Below are 17847 nucleotides of genomic sequence, written 5' to 3'. Positions count from 1 at the left end.
GCTTGTCTTTTAATTTTCACAAAGCTGAGGTGAATGTTGGCCATGTCTTAACTGGGATGCTCCAGTCAGCTCTCCTGCCTGTACTGTGTCACCCTGAGGTTCTCAAATTCCATTTTTGCAAATAAAGCAAGGGAAAAGATTCAGTATTGCCTATTATCCTCAATTATATCTGGTTTCAGTTCTACACTTATCTACACCCATAATCTTTACCAGGGCATATACACATATTCCTTTCTGAAACCAAACGTTTCAGTAAACTGTGTGACTTCGATGGATTTTCCAGTTTCCTTAAGTGGATTTTCCAGTAGATGACAGATAAAAATTTCTCTGAGTTCTCTTTTCTGTCTTGCCCTTCTGTGACACAAAGCCACGTGGCAGAGGATGCAGCTCCTGTCACTGGCTGGTGATGTGGCCTAACACTCCTGCTGGTAAGCGAGTCACATCTCCAGACCAGCCTGGATTGGAATCTGTGGGCTCCATTTCTGAGCAGACTTGATGCCTCCTTGATTGAGAGGAGAGTTTCTTACCTCTTCAGGTTCAGAAACCCACCTGACAAAACATGGTGGCCATACCAGCTCCCAGTTTTGTCCAGGAGGTGCAACAAAGTCTCTTAATGCCCTTCTTTAAATGTGGATAAGCTACATTTTTGTTGCAGAGTGGTTCATTCACAAGTGGAATGTATGAATTCAAAAATCTGTTTGTTGTACCTGAGGAAATAGTTGCACTTCATGCTTCTCCCTGTCCCTGTGTGGACAGCCAAGTATTAGGGACATTTTAGAACCTCATTGTGAAGAGGACTGGGGGGTTTCCAAGAATACTGTTTATGGTTTGTTTAAGGTTATCAATTGTGTTTCAAATAAAAAGCTCACTGCAGATGATCATGGTGCAGTGCTTTGAACTCATTTAACTCAACATTATTTACAGAATATTTGTCTTGGTTATGGCAGTTTTTGTCATACGGCGATATTACTTCTCCATTATATACTGCATGTGACCACCATATAAGTTTGATAATAAATGTTGGGAAATAAAAACCAGAGTAAGTGCCTCAGTATGATAGCAATTCCCATGTGATGGGAAATAATGTCATAAACTTCAAATTACCTTTTAAATAAATGTTTATGTCCAACCCATCCATTAGATCATAGCCTGAAGGTCAGGAGGATCGTTTCTTCATCTTTCACTGTATGCATTATGGTTGCTTTTTTAGGTGTAAATGATGTTTTTAAATGAAGAATGGCACTTGAACTATACACAAACAATGGCTAGACATTACTGAGTCGCAGCATGGCAGAAATAGCCTCAGCCACTCTGCTAAATATAGAAATGCAGCAGTAAATTGAATTCATTCTTAGAAAATATTTTTAATGGCCGAGACAATACAGAAATACAGTTCATATCATTCTCACAGTTTGAAGCTTTGACATTTTAGTCAAGTTTGAATTCTAGTTGTGGTTTGGTAAATGGCTGATTTGCAAAATGTTTGTGAAGATTTTGGAGAGGAAGACAGAGCATACCTGAGCATGCAGAGAAGTGCACAGGTAACAGATACTGTATTTATGACAGTCTGAACCTAGGAAATCCAGGGCTTTGTGCATTTGGGAAGAGATGCCAGCTCAGTAAGTGCCATGGGATGGTGTGAAACACCCCACTCTGAGACTCCCCTTTTCCCAATGCCTTTCATAGGAATGGAACATTAATGACTCATCTCAAGGCCAAATTCCTCATAAAGACATTTCCCTGCTTTGAGCTGGACGTCCCTTATCCGTATGTCCTGGAGGAACCCATATGGCTCCCCAAAATGCCCCATGCTTCAAAGCTTTTATATGTGGTGGCCTTGAATGTGTTATCCCTGCAGTGCCAGGCTAGAAACCCAAGTGGGAGCTGCAGTGGTTGGGCTGCAGAGAGGTGGCTTTGGAGAAGGAGAAGCTGTAGCTGTCCTGAGGTGGCTGATGTGTGTGGAACAGGTTCCTCAGCTGGGGCTGGGCTGGCTGGAAGAGGGGGAAGGAAGAGCTGTTGAGGGCTGTCAGACTGATCTGGAAATAAATTCAAACCAAAAACTTCTGTTTACAGGCAGGGGAAGACCCATTGTCATGGAGATTTAAAACCCCAATCAAGAAATTTAGTGGTGTTTTTGCTTTAGCTATGATTTGACCTTCCTGTTTACATTAAACATTTTTTACGGCAGAGTACAGTGACGTGGTTGCTTTGTTTGAGGTATTTGACAGCTACAGCAGTTCTGGGAATAATTGTTTTGGTTCTATATATGTCAGGAAAGAAATATTTTAATATTTGAAATCAGGTACATTTAAAAAAAAATATTTTAATTCATTATGATTCTCAACTTCACCTTCTTCCACAAGGACCATGAACATGTTAAACTTATTGTTAAAGCAACATTTCTTAGTAATGTATTAAATACTTTATATCCAAAAAGATCTTTTTGGTTAGAGGTTAATCTGTTCCAGAACCAGTTGTCTATAATATTGTTTCCTTTGTCATTATAATTCATGCAAAAATGGTACATTAATTTCTTAGAGATCACTTGATCTCAATTCTTTTTTGTTAGCAGAGGTCTATAATCCTTTCCACAGCAACCACTTGTAAAAGCAGAGGATTATGACTCGAGGCAGGATATGAACAGCAGGAACAGATCAACTTAAAAACAAAGATCCTGTTTGAGTACAAATGCTATTGTTAGTACAGAGTTGGGGTGAGTCAAGTGGCAGGATGTCTATTAGAATATAATAAATTCATATCAACGCCACATGGCATGCTAGCCAGAAGCCACATCCTTCTAGCAGTTATGTGATAGACCTCTTATTTTTATACCTTTACATATTATACTTTTACTTAGTCCAATAAACCATTCCCAGAGGGAATGTCTGATATCTAAACATCTGAGCAGCTTTTTGGTTTTCTGTAGATTTATTTTTCTGTCTAAAAAGTTTCCGCTCTGTTTTACTTTTCCCAAAATCTGCTAAAAGCAGGGATTTGAAATTACACTACTGCAAGGTCATTCTGAGGTTAGTAATAGTCATTGTGGACTATTGCTATCTTTTCTTATGAAATGTGTGATCCTCCAGAGAAGAAAAAAAGCTTTTTTTCTTTGTTCCTATATTTAAAAATAAGAGATTCAATGACATCTTTTCCTTTATTAAAAAGTCTTGTGTTTAATACTGATAGTTTAACTGACCTATCTAACACTGATATCTGTGACTCAATTCAATGTATTTTTTAATTTTAATTTATTTTTCTAATATTTTTCATGTTAAAGTTAGTTGGAAGTTACAAAGGTACCAAGTGACAGAATACATACTACTCTAGTGTGGAAAACTCCTACCTTTGGTAAAAATTAGAAAAACTCTTTCATGGCCTAGACAAAATCACTAAAGATACAAAAATGCAGTGATGGAGTAGCAGTTTCACATGAGACAGTCTTCTATGCAGTTATTCCAACAACTGACACCATGTAGTAATCTCTGCTTCCCAAGCTTCTGTTAACTGAATTTTTATAACAGAACTGAAATATAGCACTTATAAATTATATGAATTTCATCTCAGTGTATCTAAATTTGTGTGTGCATACACACACACACACATGCCATATTAAACACCATCAAATAGTAAGAGTCCACATAAGCATCTCTAATGGCAAGACAGAAGTTTTGGGAGAAAAGAGCATTTGAAGGGCCTGTAATCACTGTCGCGGGGTGACAACAGGAGACTCAATATGGTGGTTTCAGGGAGTTTGTTTGAATGCTTGCTGATGCATGGATTAGGATCCCCCAGCAGTGTCCTAAAGTTAGCAAGGTTAAAAAAACCCCAAACATAATCTTAAGTTATATTTCGAACTCCTTTCTGAAAAGATTTTATTGCAGCTCATGAATAATGGTTTTCAGATCATCCTACTGATGGCCACTTGGGCTGCAACTAAATTGTCAATGAATAAGAATACAGAAGCTATGGAATTCCAATGGTATGAATCTTTCAGCCTGTATTATTTTGTTAGCCTGAGGCAAGAGATTGTGCTCTTAGTACTCGCCTGTGCAGAATGAGTAATCTGAGACAAATGTGTACCCACACTGTGTGTGCAATGTGGCCACATCCTACAGACTGGCCGGTGTCGCTGTGTGGCACAGGCAGCCAAAGACCTCTCATGGACAATAGTCATATGTTAAAAAAATCATCATTTTATTACAATGTCTGTGATCTCTCCACCACAGCTGATTCTAACAGCATTACAACATGACAGTGTAACTGTGGGTCTGCTCATCCTGTTAGAAACAGAATTTTATACTATCAGAAGTTGGTTTTACCAGCAGGATTTTCTGTTACCTAACCAGAACTCTGTATATTTGCATGAATTCTATGCATGAGAGCAACTGAAAATACGTATTCCCAGTACTATCTATTTTGGTGTTTCAACATGACTTGCATTAGTGTGTGTGATAGCTTGAATTTTCTTTCTTCGCCAAAGCTGCTTAAACAATACAATGACAGATTTCTGCTTTTATTCTTCGTTAATGTCATTCTTCATCCTCTCTGCCCCACATCAGGGAGGAAGTGTTGCGAGTTTGCTATTTTAATGAAGAGAAATGAGGCATCTATCAACTAGGATTTACACTGGAGAGCACATCAATTCAGTTGCCTTGAGCTTGCTGAGTTTGCATATCCAGGGCCAAGCAGTGCTCTCAATTACTCCTGTGCAACGCCATTAATTTCAGGAGGTTGTGTGGTTCAAAAGTGGCTTCGCAGAATGTGGGGTGATATTAGGGAGAGAAAAAAAAAAATACATCTGTTAGAGGAGTGAAGCTCCAAAATAAGATTTTTGGTTATCTATATGGAGACGTGCACACAGTCATAATTGCACCTTTGAAAGGTTAGGGTAGTCATCGTGTAGTAATTTCATTGAGCATCCCTTTGTAGCTGTGCTTAACAGAACAGACAGCCGCCCAAAAATTACTGCAGTGAGGGGGAAAACACTTCCAGCCCTGGAAACATACTGTAAATCACATGTCTTTAGTAGACTCTATCCTGTAATTACTCTTAACCGTAGGTTGTTTCCTGCTCTCTCTGTTGCTCTAGGAGCTATGCCGGCAGCGCATGGCAGTGAAAACCTCTGATCGCCCCGAGCCCCTGCACTCGTCTCGAATCAACAGCGTTTCCTCTCAGTTCAGCGATGGGCCCATCCCCAGCCCCTCAGCCCGGAGCAGCACCTCGTCCTGGTGTGAGGAGCCCGTCCAGTCCAACATGGACATCTCCACCGGTCACATGATCCTGGTAAGGCACCTTCGTCTTCGTGGCACCAGAAACTGAGACAGAATTTTAGGCACCCGCTCAGCTTTTGGAAAGAGGTAGCTCTAAAAGACAGGGAAGAATACTTCTCACAGGTGGAAAATATTCCTGAGCTTCATTAGTAATCTTAACTTTGTATAATTAAAACTAAAGGCATTTTTATTTCCATTTATTTTTCATTATATCTTTGTTTTTCTTCTCTTGGGAACATTCTTTTATCTTGGACATATGAATTGTTTGCATGCTTGCTTTTAAGAAAAAAATCCTTGTGGTGTCTTCTTGTCCTATTAATTTACGTTTAATTTATTAAATTAATTATTTAATATTTAATAATAATTTAATATATTAAATAGATTATTTATTAATTTATGTTCTTGGACAGCTGAAGAAATCTGCCAAATTTCTGATCAGCTCACTACTTTTTTTCATGTGTCTCCAACATGTGGAGAGCTGAGAAGGCAACAGAAGATTAGTGATATAGAGCAATTTGTTTCTGTCACCCTTAAAAAAAAAAAGAGATCTGAATTTTCAGCCTTGCCTGGATGTTTTTTTTTGTCCTTGGTTGAATTTCTTCCAAGCTGTATTTCTCATGTTTGAAATGATCCAAATGTATTCTATTGATGGAGTCTATGCTGGAAATCTTGGCTTACTTCCAAGCACAGCTTGAGGCCAGTATCAGAAGATGGACACATGAAGAGTTTCATGTGTAAAAAGTCGGAGTCCAGTGGTTGGGACTGGTGGAGTTCTTTTCTGTCCTATTGGGAGAGCTGTAGAGTAATCCTCTAATTTTTGTGCTTTATTTTAATCTTTTTTTAAATATTTACTTTCTCTCAGGAGTGCATTGACATTAGCTGAGTAGAAGTTAGGTGCTGGTGAAGAACTTGACCAAAAGTTGGGTTATTTTGCTTTATTTATTTGACTTCTGCTTTTACCTGAAGTAAGCATCCTTTCCAATTGATAGTTTGCCGTGCTTTCGGGAACTTCTCTCCATCATGTCATACTTTTGGGTTATAATTTTTAAACTTCTTTATTTTTCTGGGCTTATACTTGAAAGGACTGCCTTCTGAGGTATTTTTCAAGTTCTTACAAGCCAACCTTACATAATGGAGAAAGGAATGAAGGCAAGCAAAACCCAAAAAACTAATTTGACCTCAGCCAGGTTACTGACCTCCTTCAGCCTTGATCAGGTCAGCTGTAAAACTGAGCAAAAGCAGGGCAGGATTTTAAACCAGATACTTCCTCAGAGTATCTCATCCTGTGTAAATACATCTCTGCCATCCCCCTCCCAAAAGTAATTAATTAATTATTATGTTAATATCTGGTAGACAAGTGCAGTTTGGAAGGGTTGTTCCCATGACAGAAAACCATTTATTACAGTTTTGACTGTTCCACTTTTGCCTAAACAAAATTCAAATTAACTCGATTTCCTTTAGTAGTTAAGTAAAATACTTGGGGGCTGGGGAGGAGGATGGGGAACCCCAAACATTTCCAGTTGCCCAACCTCAAAATAAGTACAAATTCTGAGGCAAGGTTCAAAAAGTTCTGAGGCAATATATTTGTATGGACATGAAAGCAAAATTTCCTATGTAGATGGAAATATTCATTTAACATTTGCAATCAGTTTCAACTACTTCAAATTGAGCAAAATTGTTTTCAGTAATATTATTGGGAAATGTGAAAAATTCATCTCAAAATCATGCTTTAAGGAGAGAAAGTTGCATATGGGAACCACTTATTCTGGCTCTGCAAATTTCTTCAAAATTGCAAGAAAGTGTTGTCTTCATATGGCAATAAATAAACTTTATAAAATAGTCAGATTGGTCAAGATCACTGTTACAGTGTTCAGTGTCCATAATCCAGTCAATCCTGTTTAACCCTGGATGAACTCATACATGTGTTAACTATCTAACAGCAGATGTTATATCTTAGATGGTGAGGGTTCAAAGAAGGGTAAAGAAATGCCATAGTGTTTTGAGAGTCACAAGCCACACAGAGCCACAGAGAGGGAGTAAAAACAGTTAATTTGTTAAGTCTAGCCTGAACAAACAAAAATCAGTGATTCAGGGCAGTCTGCCTATGTGCTGTGACATACAGGACGGGGAAAAATTGTTCTTAATGGACTCAGATGATATAGTTAGGAAGAAAATATGTATTAGCATCGAAAGGATGCATTTAGCTTTGCTATCAGGGCAAGTCTAATAGGAGGGTCAGGCAGGCAGGGGGATGTTTACTTAAGGAAGCAGTTAAACCATAAATACAAGATTTGCCGAAGGCGAAGCTGGGTTAGGTTTACATGGAAGGATCAGCATCTCTCAGCTACAGCACAGAAGCAGATGATTGGGCTTGATCATGTTTTGTGTCACTGTAGGGTCACAATGAAACCAGAGAGCTGACCCAGTTTATGTTCTGCTCAACACTAAATGCACATCTCTGCAATGCCTTATTTACCTGAATTTCTCTCTTTCTGGGGATGCTGTGGCTTGTTGGACCTCAGCAACAGAAGCAGCTCACCAGAGGTGAACTCTTCCTCCCTTTGCCTCGCAGATACAAGTGGAGGAGAGTGAGGAAACACTTTGCAACTTTTATACCATTCAATACAAGACATTTTTCAGTTCTTCTCCTTTCCCTCTCCCACAATCCTCTTACCTTTTAAATTTTGTAGATATTTTCTGTGAAAAATATCTCAGTGCCCTAAAAAGCAATGAGAAATATTAGCAAGGGGCCTAGTAAGAATGGCAAATACCCTCTGTTTTGTAGGGTAAATGCACTTACAGGTCTGTAAATGTGTTTTTGAGCTCCACAATGTGCTGTGAAGGGGTAGTTAGCTGAGCTAAGGCTCCTCAGTCCTTATTGCTCATAGGTGCCAGGATCTCCCTAGAGAAAATAAAACAATGGATTACTGTGTAAAGTGGCAGCAGGAAATAATTTTTTTGATCCATAAACAGAATAAAACTTTAATGAAAATAGCTTAGAAGTGTGTGACTGCTGAATGACTCCATGTAATCTTATTCAGAGGTAGCGCTGGTCAGAAATATTTCTGTAAAGCTGTTTAATTTGCTGGAAAATGCTATCAGTCATAGCTGCAGTCATATCTAAGTCACCTCAGCTTAGGGTTTGTTGGAACTTGAGTTGGCCACAGCTACTGTTTTCTTGGAGGACTTTCCACTTGTTAGCCCATGGTTTATAGCGCTCAAGGTGTGCAGAAACCCTGGGGGTGTGGGGCAGCCTCCTCAGACTGAAACCAGCCTTCAAAGGGGAAAATCCTGCATTTCTGCCACTTCCCTGTGCAGCAAAGGCGATGCCTGCACTGCTGACAGCACTGGGAGGTGGTTTGAGCTGTTGGCAGGAGGAAGCAGGGAGGGCTCAGGAGGCCCAGAAGGACAGCGATAACAACATTCAGAGCTCTTTTTTTTTTTCCTTTTCACTGTCTTTTTCATCACATTTCTAACAGGAGGGTGGCGCATATGGCACATTTTGATTCTGTCTTTCTAAAAAATCCAAGCACTTTGGAAAGTGTAATTAGAGGAGCACGTTTAATGCAGTCATGTTTGTGGCCTGACTGGCTGGTTTCAGCATAAGCAACAACTCAGGATGTGTGCCCTCATTTTGGTCACCACTGGTTTAGCAAGAAAACATCATTCAGAAGGGAAAGAACACAACAAGGGAAAGAATAGAACTTAAATTTCCATCCCGTTTATTCTCATGTGAATGTCTATATTTCAGCTGACAAGAGTAGTTCTAAGAAAGGAAAACAATTCAGTTTGCAGTCCAGCAAGAAAACCAGGGACGGTTTAAAAGTGATCAGGAGAAATTTAGTCTCCCTAACTTGGGCTCCTATATTTTAGGCACTTAATGAAGTGTTGGTGTTGACTTAAGTCCATAAATTCCCCCTCTAGTTGATGAAGTGAGTAGGTGGCTATGAAGGTCTCCAGAGAATTGGGCAGAGAGCAGATTTGTCTTGAGATGCCTCCTTTGTGACTGCACAATCCGGTTGATGTTTGCAGCTTACATGGAGGAGTCTCTTTTGTTTGTGCTGTAGCACAAGTTCAGCACCGAGGTGGATTGGATCCTACACCTGCTTCACGTATTACCGTGCTTTTTGGTTAGAATAATTATAATCTTTTATGGGGTTTTAAATGAAGAACAGTACTGCAAGAAGGGAATGTATGCTTTTGATGACAGCATTATCAGGTTGTTATCTGAATACCATATAAAAGAGGGAATTTGCAGAAGCAGAAGTGATTTTCTGTGTTTCGCAGGATTTTCTGTGTTTTGCAGGTTTTTTCCTTGTAAAGACAGATGTGCAAAGTTTGGAGCATTATACATCAATTAGAATTTCAGAAAGTGTGAATTTACAAAAGGTCTTTTTCAGTATTTTTTGGAAGCTGAAATCTGAGAAATCTTCTCCCAGAGGGTATGAAAATGTTTCATTTATTGGAAATAATAACAATATGTGATTGTTTGTGATGATGTTCTTTTCAGAAAGAGAATAAAATTTCATACTTGGGCTGAATGAGTTGGTGGGAGCAGATGAGCTTCAGCCTGAAATCTATGGCCTTTTATCTAGGAGATGTAAGTCTGCTTAATCCCCTTGTCTTTGGCAATATGCCTGTAAAACCAGGACATTCACCCCAGAGAAGTGAAAGATGGCCTCATAGGAGAACTTTCTGCCACAGTCCTGGGACAGGTTGTGTCCCAGAAGGTGACACAACCTTAGCTGGGGGCCTGGGCTGGGGGCCTGGTGCTGTTGGAACAGGCAAACCCCAGGTGCTGAATTTTGCATCCACTTCAGTTTTGGTGCTGAATCACTGGCAGGATTGCTGTAGGACTGGGAAGGGTGACAAGGAGGGAATAGTTTCCAAGACTGAACCTGGGGGTTTTTGATAATACTGTTATCCTGTACGCTATGAATAGCAACTTTCTGAAGGTTTCTTAGCAATTTCCCCCTCACTCTCATTTTTTGAAATGAATTCTTTTTGAAATGAGCTCTATGGGGTAGCAGCTATAGATTTTTTTTTTAACTGAATATGGAAGAGTGTAGAACTGAGTGACTGAAGGCACATAGCAACAATAAAAGGTATTTGCTAGATCTTGTACTACATCTTTCTGAAATTCCTTCACATTATCCCTAAATCTGCAATAAAATAGGGAGCAAAAGGCATCTAAAACACTTCTCTAAATGAAGAGAGAAGCTCCAGCATGTAAGAACAAATAGCACTGAGCTAGAAGCAGGTGTACTTTCCACCTTGACCTTAATCTATATAAACTCTAAACATCTCCTGAGCAAAGCAGCATGCAGAGCATGAGTGCAGTGCACTGCCTGGGGACACAGATGCTGCAGAGGTGATTAATGCTGGCAGGGACAAAGGTGAGGAGTGCAGGTATGGAAAGCAAGCTCTTTGTCCCAATCATTTGTTTGAGTATTAAATGGGTTCTAATTTTTTTTTTTTCCTTTTCCCACCATCTCCTTCTACCAGCATTAATACCTCCTCACGCATCTCAAGAATATAAATACCTTGTTTAAAAAAAGCTTGCAACTGAGAAAATGAAGAAAAAAAATCCTCCCTCATATGGGAAGGGAAAAAAGTCAGTTGCAAAGTTTAGCTAGAAGCATAAACTCCTTACACATGTGCTAAGTGGATCTAAATCCCATCTTATCTTTCAGCTGTGCCAGTATAAATAGTTTTAGCAGTCTCACAAAATTAAGTCCCAAGAAAGCTTTGGCCCTAAAGGCCATTTCATCATGAGCAGTTGGACAGGAGGAGTCACAAGGGAAAGGGCTGTTGTACATTGCATTACTCAGTGACACGATAGCCAATATCCCAAAAAGACATAAACACTGTGGATGGGAAAATCTTTACCCATCTCACCCTGAGTTGTCATGCTTTTAGGGACAAGCAGAGCTGGCTGCCTCCTCAAAGATCCTCTGCTGATGAAATAGTGTTTATCCCTTCATTTTACTTTTTTTTTTCCCTCCCCAAATGTTTAAGTTGTTTTGAAACATTTGCCTGTGTTTGTTTAAAGCTGGGACTTGAGATACAGGAGCAAAGAAAAGCGTGAAGAAAAGTGAAAAAAAATCTCATGGCATATGGAAACAGCTCTACTAATAGAGCCATAAATCTAATAAATGGAAGAATGTACTACATAGATTACATCAATAAGACTCAGAAAAAATATTCATGAACATATTACTCTTTGATTCTTCCATTTTTATTTGTTTCATAATAAGTTGCCCCCCATTTTCTATATTAATTTTAGTGAATGTGCCTTAGGAAATAATGACAATTGCAGTCAGTATTAAATCAAGAAAAACATTCCTCTTGAACATGGTATGAAATTGATTTCAAAATCTTTTTTTTCCTATATTCTTCCATGCCAGTTGTTATCCTCTAATGTATTCATGATTGGAAATAACTCACCAAATTTCTGTGACTACATCTTGCTCTGTCATTTGACTGTAAAGTATTTATTCCAGCTTTGTTTAAGCTGCTTTGGTTGAACACTTTTATCCAAGTTACATCATTCCCTAAGGCTTTTAGTAGAAAGACAAAGAAAACATTTCTCTTAATATTCTGAGTACTAATTTTAAAAGTGTTACATTGAGAGAAATATGTAACACAAAACGAGGTTATGCAACTGTGTGAACCAAGTGAAAAGAAAGAATCATTTTCTTGGCTGAAACAAATCTCAGTGGCTATCTGGACTTTTTTCTGTTCCACCCAGCTTTCTTGTATTTCTAGAGGACATCCAGTTAATGTCCAGGCAAGACAAGTATCAGCTGAAGCAAGTAGCAGTAGATGGGGATGTAACGAAAAATGTCTGAGTTCTGATACTTCAGACAAGAAATGTTACTGAATACTCAGCTGCTTCTGAGTCTCATGAACCGTGGAGTCTCCTGGAGATGAACATTTATCTGGAAGGTCTTGTCTTTTGGCTCCAGATGCACCCTCAGTGATGAGGTGCTCTTGCTGTATTTTTCCTATTGTGCACGCTCACATCATGCATTAAATCCTTGATAACTCCTTGTAGCAGATACAGCAGTCAATCATATTTTGGATCTAACAGGTGGAAAAGCCTGTTTAGAAGAATACTAGAAAGAGGGTGATTCAGGAAGACTTCTCAGGCAGGAGACCCAAGATGATAATATATGTTACAGAGTATTTCTGAGCTGGTGGAAGAGTTCAGATATGAGAAGGTGGTGAGTTTGGACTCACTATGGGTCAAAAAAATCAGTCACATGGGTTGACAGACAGGGTGCACTGCTAAAATCAAATGATGTGTGCTAAATGGAACTACAGCTTCAGACCTTCTCAAAATGTGCAAGAGTTCAGGGTGAAACAGGGACTTGCTTCATGATACATCCAAAGAGACATAAGTAAAACATAGAAGAACATAATAAAACAGTAAGACATAATCAACATAGTAAAACATAATAAAATACAGTAAGACATAAAAAACATAGAGTGCGCTATGTTTTTGCACTGCTGAGCCAGCTGCAGTTTAGGATGCCCGGGACAACTCCCATCAGTATTTTGGAGAGCTCTTTGTGTGGGCCATGCCAGCAAAAATTATTGAATGTGGCCTGGTTATTTGTAATGAGGACAGTTCAGTCCCTCCACTGATTCAACAAAGTCTGGTTATGCTCATCTTCAGGGCAAGATAAAAAAAAAACTTACACTTTGCTTTCTGTAAACTTCTTCTGGGATTAGACCATAATTTGTCAGTGTTTTCTGAGTAAGGTAACAGAATTTGGGTGGTATTTGGAAAATTTGATGTGTAGGACACAGACAGAATGCTCCTGTGATGATCAAATTTTGCATATGCACCCACGACGCAGCTGTGGAAAGATTTTTTAAATAAGGAGATAAACATTAAAATAATCTGAAGTTTGCTTGGAAGTGGATGACATAGTATTTGCTCTTCAATAAAAGAGGACTGTTTTACTTTTTGGTCAAAACCATGTAAACTATTCCACCCTTAAATATTACATCCCTACCCCAGTATGTCTTTATAAACGACATAATTTTACTGAGTTTGTCTCCTTTATGTAACTGTCCTTTTGTTTCATACCAGAGTAATATCTTTTTTTCTAGTTGGCAGCTCTCCCTCAATGCTGTCATGTCTCCCTTATCCTCTTCTCCTAAACTCATGAGCTAATGCTGCTTTAGGTTGCCAAGCTGGTCAAGAAAACCCTATTCATAGCAAGGGAGAATTATGAGTTGCCTCTTGTTGCTGGCTGTATGTTGGACCTTTGCATTGAACTAAGAATAGAAGGGAGGGGTGATAAACTGCTCACAAGCATCACCTCCTCCAAACACAACCTGCCACTGCTCTAGGAATTATTCTCTGGCCTTTTTCTTTCTGGAATGATTATGAGGGCTGCTGTCCAGGTCCTAAAATGTTTTTGTCCTCTGTCTGGTCAGTAGTAAATCCATCAAGGTTTGTTGAAGATGGTTGGTTTCTGGATTTGACCCATCTTTAAGAAATATTTCTCTGTGTATCACAACTGTGTTATTTTTATGATTTATGTGAAGGTTTGCCACCTTCTGACTGGGCTTTTTGTACCAACTAAAATATTCCTGTGAACATCCAAAAACCCTTCTGCACATAGAAACTAAGCTCTGGTAGCTGTCAGGCTGCAGTGAATTGAAGCACGTTTCTGAACATCTTTTATTAAATATGTGCACATGCAGCACATTTCTTTAAAGAAAATAGTAGATGACAATGTCTCCTTTTTGGATGCATTATATTTGTACTTCAGCACTGAAGAGAGTCTGGTAATTATAAAGCTGTTTAAGCAATTTTATTTTAAAATTATAAAGGTATGGAACTTGAGAAAACAAATGCAGTCAGTTATTTACTACTGACTGCTTCTTTCATTCTTTCTGTATTTAATTTAAGTGGACTTTAGCTTATAAATAAAATAAAATATAAAAATACAAATACAAAAAACTGAAAGACTAGCAATGCACACCATGATTTGTGTTCTTGCTGTCATGCAAATTCACAGAAAGAAGGAAACATATTAAAGAAATTTGATAAGACCAGGTGGTCTGAGTGAATAATTTCCCTTTCATTAACATATTCCTCTTATTAACTCTGTAATTAATTGTACATAGCTAAGGAAAGCTATGGAAATTGCATTTTGAGATGTATCAAAGCTGACTTTATGCTTCAGACTTCCATGCAATTTACTATTAATGAAGCAAGAGATGGAGGCCCCAAATCTATAATTATTACTTACTATTTGAATGACAAGCAAAGAATTTTATCAGCACAGTTTCAAATGAAAGGGGATTAGCAGCTAATGTTGAAATTGTTAATCTTTCTTATTAAAATAATTTTGACGAGAGTGTTTAGCCTGAAAGAGGTTTCTGGAACATCATTTACCATTAAAACAGCTATTTTCTGAGGCTCAGTATGAATTTGTCTAAGTTTGACAGCAGGGTGCAAATATTTTTTAAATGAATGAATATTTTATGGGAGCTAAGGCTGTTCATGTGTGAGCTGATGCCGAGCTGCTTGCTGTGTGCATATTCCTAGAATGTGTAGCAGGACGGTAGTTCAATATCCATCTCACCAAAGTGGAGATGTCTACTGAGATAACAAGGGGGAAAAAGCTACAGCAGGAAAATCTGAGCTGAAATTGCACCCACGGCCGCGTCTGCAGACGAGTGATTAGCAGGTGGGAGCCCAGTCAGAATCAGGCCCTAGATCTTGGTGATATATTTATGACACAGTGTTACTTCATGTTTATTTAGGCATTCTTATACCTTTAAATACTGGTATATTTTCAGGGTTTGTGTATTTTTTTTAGTATCATGTGCTTTGAGATGACTGTTCAGTGGTGGGTTCTTTATGCCCACATGCATGCTTGTGTACAAATACCATGAACAGCAGTGGTATCCTCTGCAGGTATAGATAAATATTTGGGAGCAGAGATACAATATATACAACTTTTCTGTGTTAACAAAAAACCATTTAGTGTTTTAAATTTTAAAACTTTTCCTTGCAATATTTGCAATTTTTGTCTCTTTCAGCAGTGCACAAATGAAGCTGACAAGGCTGTTTGTGCTCCTTGGGATGAGGAAATTGTGAATATATAGTGACAGAAATGGTGAAAAGCACAGCAGTGATAATTTATAAAATTTAATTTGCAGTGATCTTAGCCACATCAGTACTGGAGATGTATGTTAAAGAACCCTTTTTATCTGCTTGTGTCACATTACAGAAAAAAGCTAATGGAAAAGATGTCACATGTCTTTGCCAGTGATATATTTTGCCAGTAGAACAGATAGAGATCATTTAAATGCTTCAAGACATTATTTGCATGAATAGATGGACTGTGTATAGAAGTACCATCAACACAACAAACCCTCATATACCTGCTCTGCCATGAGATTACTCCAAGCTTCACCTCTGTGTGGAGCATGTGGAACTTCACTGGGCTCACCCCAAAAACTGCAGGTTACAGAACTAACCTTTTATCTGTGGTCCTACAGTGTTCCTTGGAGCACTCTTGCAGAGGGAGTACTGCAGCAGGAAGTGTCCTTAAGTGTACATTCACTTCATTCATCAGACAATACCAAAGGAGCTTTTTAGCTCAAACATAGCAATTGGTAAATAGCATGCAGTAATGATACCCAGAGAACCACTTTCATCTTAAAATCATGTTTTGTATGTATTATAATTATGTGTTAGGTCAAAGGCATCGAGGGTGCTTCTTAACCTGTAAGAATCAAAACAAACTGTGTAGACCATGTCAGTAAGAGACAGTCACCATGACAGTGTGGTAGGCTGGGGTGGGCTTAAAAGATGGACTTCTTCAAGGATGAAGCTAATGCAGAATCCAAACCCAAATCTTTTCTAAATGCAGGACTATTTCTGCTGCAGCAATTTATCTACTGCTTTATCTGCTGCAGGGGAAGGCACCTGGAAGGGTTGGGTTTATTAACCACGGCAACCTAAGATGCCCAGGGCAGTGCTGGCTCACAGCAGAGGGGTGTCCTGCTGCTTCTCAAGGGTGTGTGTGTGTGTCACACACCTGCCTGAGAAAAGTGCTTGCTTCATTCTTCCTCCTTTCACCTTTTGGTGTCTTTGTTTGCATTGGACCAGTTTGATTGAAAACATCATGATGGTGTCTTATTGCTGTAGTAAATGTACTAATGGTGCCTAATACACTATTTCTTCTGGAAGTCCATTAATGGCTTCTGTGTCATTTGAAGTTCTGTTGTAGTCAAGAAAACTCTCTGGTATCTGAGGGTATCCACCAGTCTTTGGCTTACCATATTTGTGTCCTCATAACTGAATTTTGAGAAACTTTGTCCTTCAGGTTTTGGGGCCTGATAAAAGAAATTTTGATTTAAGTCACCAGGATCCTTTCAATTCACTTCAGTAACCAAAATAGTAATAAGCCAGTGCTTATATACTACTTTCCATCAGTAGATTCAAAGCTCTGTTTAAAGGGCAATGTCATTATCCTGTCTTTTTAGTCCAGGAAACTCAGGCACAGACAGGGAAGCATCTTGACCAAGACAAGCCTTAAGGTTGGAAACAGGGGCAGGAGTAGACCCCCATTCCCTGGTGTCCCAGTGCTGTGCTCTCACAGCTTGCCATATTGGTTTTAACATAAAAAGGATTGTATCAAAGGATATTATTTTTTCCCTTTTTTGTCACTCATTACTCTTTTTTTATGACATGAAAGTATAAAGGAATTCTGGACTTGAGTTTGTCAGATGTCATTCTATGAATTTAGTTTTCACCTCATTATCTAAGACCAAAGTATTCCATATTTGGAGAGCTGACTGAAAGATATTAAATACATATTGAAAAAGCTTGTGAAAACCAAACTGAGGATGTGCAGTCTATAGTAAATAACTGTATGTTGGAAAAGGATGCCTTCCACACATTTTTTGAGTCTCTTCTGAATTGATAACAGTTTTCTTCAAGTGTATATGCCCAATCTGCTAAATCCTTAGCAATCATGCACATGCACCAAATTTTAGGTTCTTTTTCTCTCTGTTTAACAGTCTGTTTAAAAGCTGTACTTTTACTGTCTACTCAAAACTACTAATGTCACTCCCTCAATGTATTCTCCTTGTTCAGCAGTTGAAGGGAAGGGTTCCAAGGAAAAGAAACAGCATGCAAGGATATGTTGAGAGTTACCAGCTATAACCAAAATTTGTTTCTTCCCATAGCATTTAGCTGTGTTTTGGTTTTTGTTTTTCTGACTTTCTTCCTTTGCAGTATAGTGTCTTCTTTCATCATTTCACTTCTTTGTTGACCTCTACAGTCTGTTCTTGGCTTCTTCTTCTGTCCTCTTTCACATTGTTTTTTCCTTGTTCTTATTCTGCCCTCTGTCACTTCAAATATTTTCATCTGTGGATTAGACCAGTGTTCCTCAAACTTCTTTAAAGTGTTATCCTTTACTGGCTTCCATGGAAACCCAAGAATCCCAGGAGTAGGCAGGATGTCTTCAGCTTATGCACTTCCAAAGCTTTTCTACCATCACTTCACAATCCCTTTTGAATGCTTTCATGAGAAAAATAT

The 17847-nt window shown here is 38.7% G+C and overlaps 1 protein-coding gene across 1 annotated transcript in view; it reads left to right on the top strand.

The window, feature by feature from the left end:
- The window catches only part of PTPRN2 (protein tyrosine phosphatase receptor type N2), a 564688-nt gene that overhangs the window by 478990 nt on the left and 67851 nt on the right, over nt 1-17847 (top strand). Inside the window, exon 14 of the mRNA XM_015651707.1 lies at nt 5089-5283. Coding sequence (XP_015507193.1) covers nt 5089-5283 — 195 coding nt within the window. The remainder of the gene's footprint in view (nt 1-5088; nt 5284-17847) is intronic.

Source organism: Parus major, chromosome 2 (assembly GCF_001522545.3).
Source record: "Parus major isolate Abel chromosome 2, Parus_major1.1, whole genome shotgun sequence".
NCBI lineage: Eukaryota > Metazoa > Chordata > Aves > Passeriformes > Paridae > Parus > Parus major.
This window is presented reverse-complemented; position numbering and strand designations above follow the sequence as displayed.